The sequence below is a fragment of the Belonocnema kinseyi genome, chromosome 4 (genome assembly GCF_010883055.1).
Source record: "Belonocnema kinseyi isolate 2016_QV_RU_SX_M_011 chromosome 4, B_treatae_v1, whole genome shotgun sequence".
Taxonomy (NCBI): Eukaryota; Metazoa; Arthropoda; class Insecta; order Hymenoptera; family Cynipidae; genus Belonocnema; species Belonocnema kinseyi.
The window spans coordinates 89,415,184-89,416,988 of NC_046660.1; the positions used below are offsets into that span (position 1 = coordinate 89,415,184).

The 1,805-nt window shown below is 32.5% G+C and overlaps 1 protein-coding gene across 3 annotated transcripts in view; it reads left to right on the forward strand.

The window, feature by feature from the left end:
* Nucleotides 1-1,805, forward strand: part of LOC117170613 (exosome complex exonuclease RRP44) — a 53,547-nt gene that overhangs the window by 16,367 nt on the left and 35,375 nt on the right. For all 3 annotated transcript variants that reach the window (XM_033357495.1, XM_033357496.1, XM_033357497.1), the window contains exon 13: nucleotides 506-787. In XM_033357495.1, coding sequence (XP_033213386.1) covers nucleotides 506-787 — 282 coding nt within the window. The remainder of the gene's footprint in view (nucleotides 1-505; nucleotides 788-1,805) is intronic.

The following is a 1,805-nucleotide window of genomic DNA, read 5'->3' on the forward strand; positions in this document are numbered from 1 at the left end:
TTTTGTTCGATTTTTCAATATTTTGGGGGTTGAAAACGGGGTGTTCCGGATGAGATAGGGTAATGAAACTTTTTTTAGTGTCTTCGGACATCGGGTGAAACCGTTCTAAAGCATAAAATTTCAGGTCTTTAAGTTATGGGATTTTGTAGCATTTTTTTCAGTTTTATTATATTAGGGGTAGGAAACGAGGGTGTTCCGGATGAGACAGGGGAATGAAACTTTTTTTATCATCTTTGGAAGTTAAGTAGAACGATTCTGAAGCATAAAATTTTAGGTCTGGATGTTAGAGGATTTTTCCCGATTTTTCGCTATGTTAGGGGTTGAAAATGAGGGTGTTCCGGATGAGATAGGGGGTTGAAACTTTTGCGGGTAACTTTTATCATCAAATAGACCTATTTGAAACTTTTAAATTTTAGGTCTCGCACAAAAAAATTTTTTTGTAAATTCGTTTTTTTTAAAACGTTGCAAACTTCAGCGAGGTTAATAAAATGTAATTTTTTTCTAGTTATTTTTCCGAGGCAAAGTTCAGGAAGAAGACGGATATATTCTCTTTGTGCGAAAGAACGCGTTGCAAATTTTGATTCCAAAGTTTGGCTTGGAAGGAACTCTTTACCTAAACAAGAAAGGAGAATCAGGTCCTGTGAGTTTTAAATACGATGAAACCGAACACACCCAAACTTGTGGAAACGTCGTTTTTCGTTCGTTTGATCATGTGACTGTTCAGCTGAGTCTTGACAGATCGAATGTGCAACGAGAAAAGCTGGTATTCAAGCTCGTCAAACCAGAGGTAAAATCAGTTGTTTTTTTAAAATTTCCTTTAATAGTAAAATAATCATACTTTGAATTGTAAATACATAAAAAACAGTGATCACAGTCCGTCCCATTTTTCCTTTAAATTTCAAAAGTCTCATAAAATAACTGAAATCGAGAGTTCTGAACCGTTTTTCAATTTTTCTCATAAAATTTTTATGCATTTCTCAAGAATCATAAACAGAAATTTACAACATCAGAAAACAGGATGCTTTCAGAGACATTCTCTTCGATGACACCTATTTCAAGTACTTCCTAAACGATTTGCTTGTTGATTTGAATAATATTTAATTCTATTGTTGAAAATCCAAAACATCTTCACTCTCATAATGATTGACTTCTTGAAATTGGAATAATATTAGATAAGAATGAGATAAAACAAATGTCTTTTCTCAGAAATCATCCAGAAATTCGTAACCTTTAGATATTAGTGTGAACTGTAGTTTGTAGAAACAAAAATTTCAGGGTGGAACGGCAAAAGGAGGTAACTGACAATTTTCCGAAAATGGGGGTTTTTTTCAATTGAGTATTTCAATTTTTACCTAAGTCTCGATTCGACTCGGACAGGGTAAAACAAAAAATGCCAAGCTGACATGATCATCTTCAGACAATATTTGCTGAAAACTGGAATCTTCTTTGCAATCAAACTTTTTTGGTATTGCTTAAGCAATATTTCAGATTGGAAGCCGATTTTTTCCTTTTTTAATTGCGATATAAATTGTAAACAACATCTTTTCACTTTCCTGCTTAATTGCCGTTTTGTCAGTTACTTGGAATTGCCTTTCCATGTTTCAATAATGAATTTAAAGTATAATTAATTTAGAGTTGATTTTTATATGATTAAATTTAATGTGCAAGAAAAGTGCATGTTTGAAAAAATTCTTTTCTTCATCATCTTCTTTATTCATAATGTGTCCCCTAAGGGTTTACATGACTTCCATTCCTTACAATCTTTCCGTTTACATCTATATATTTTTTACAATCTTATCCTTTCT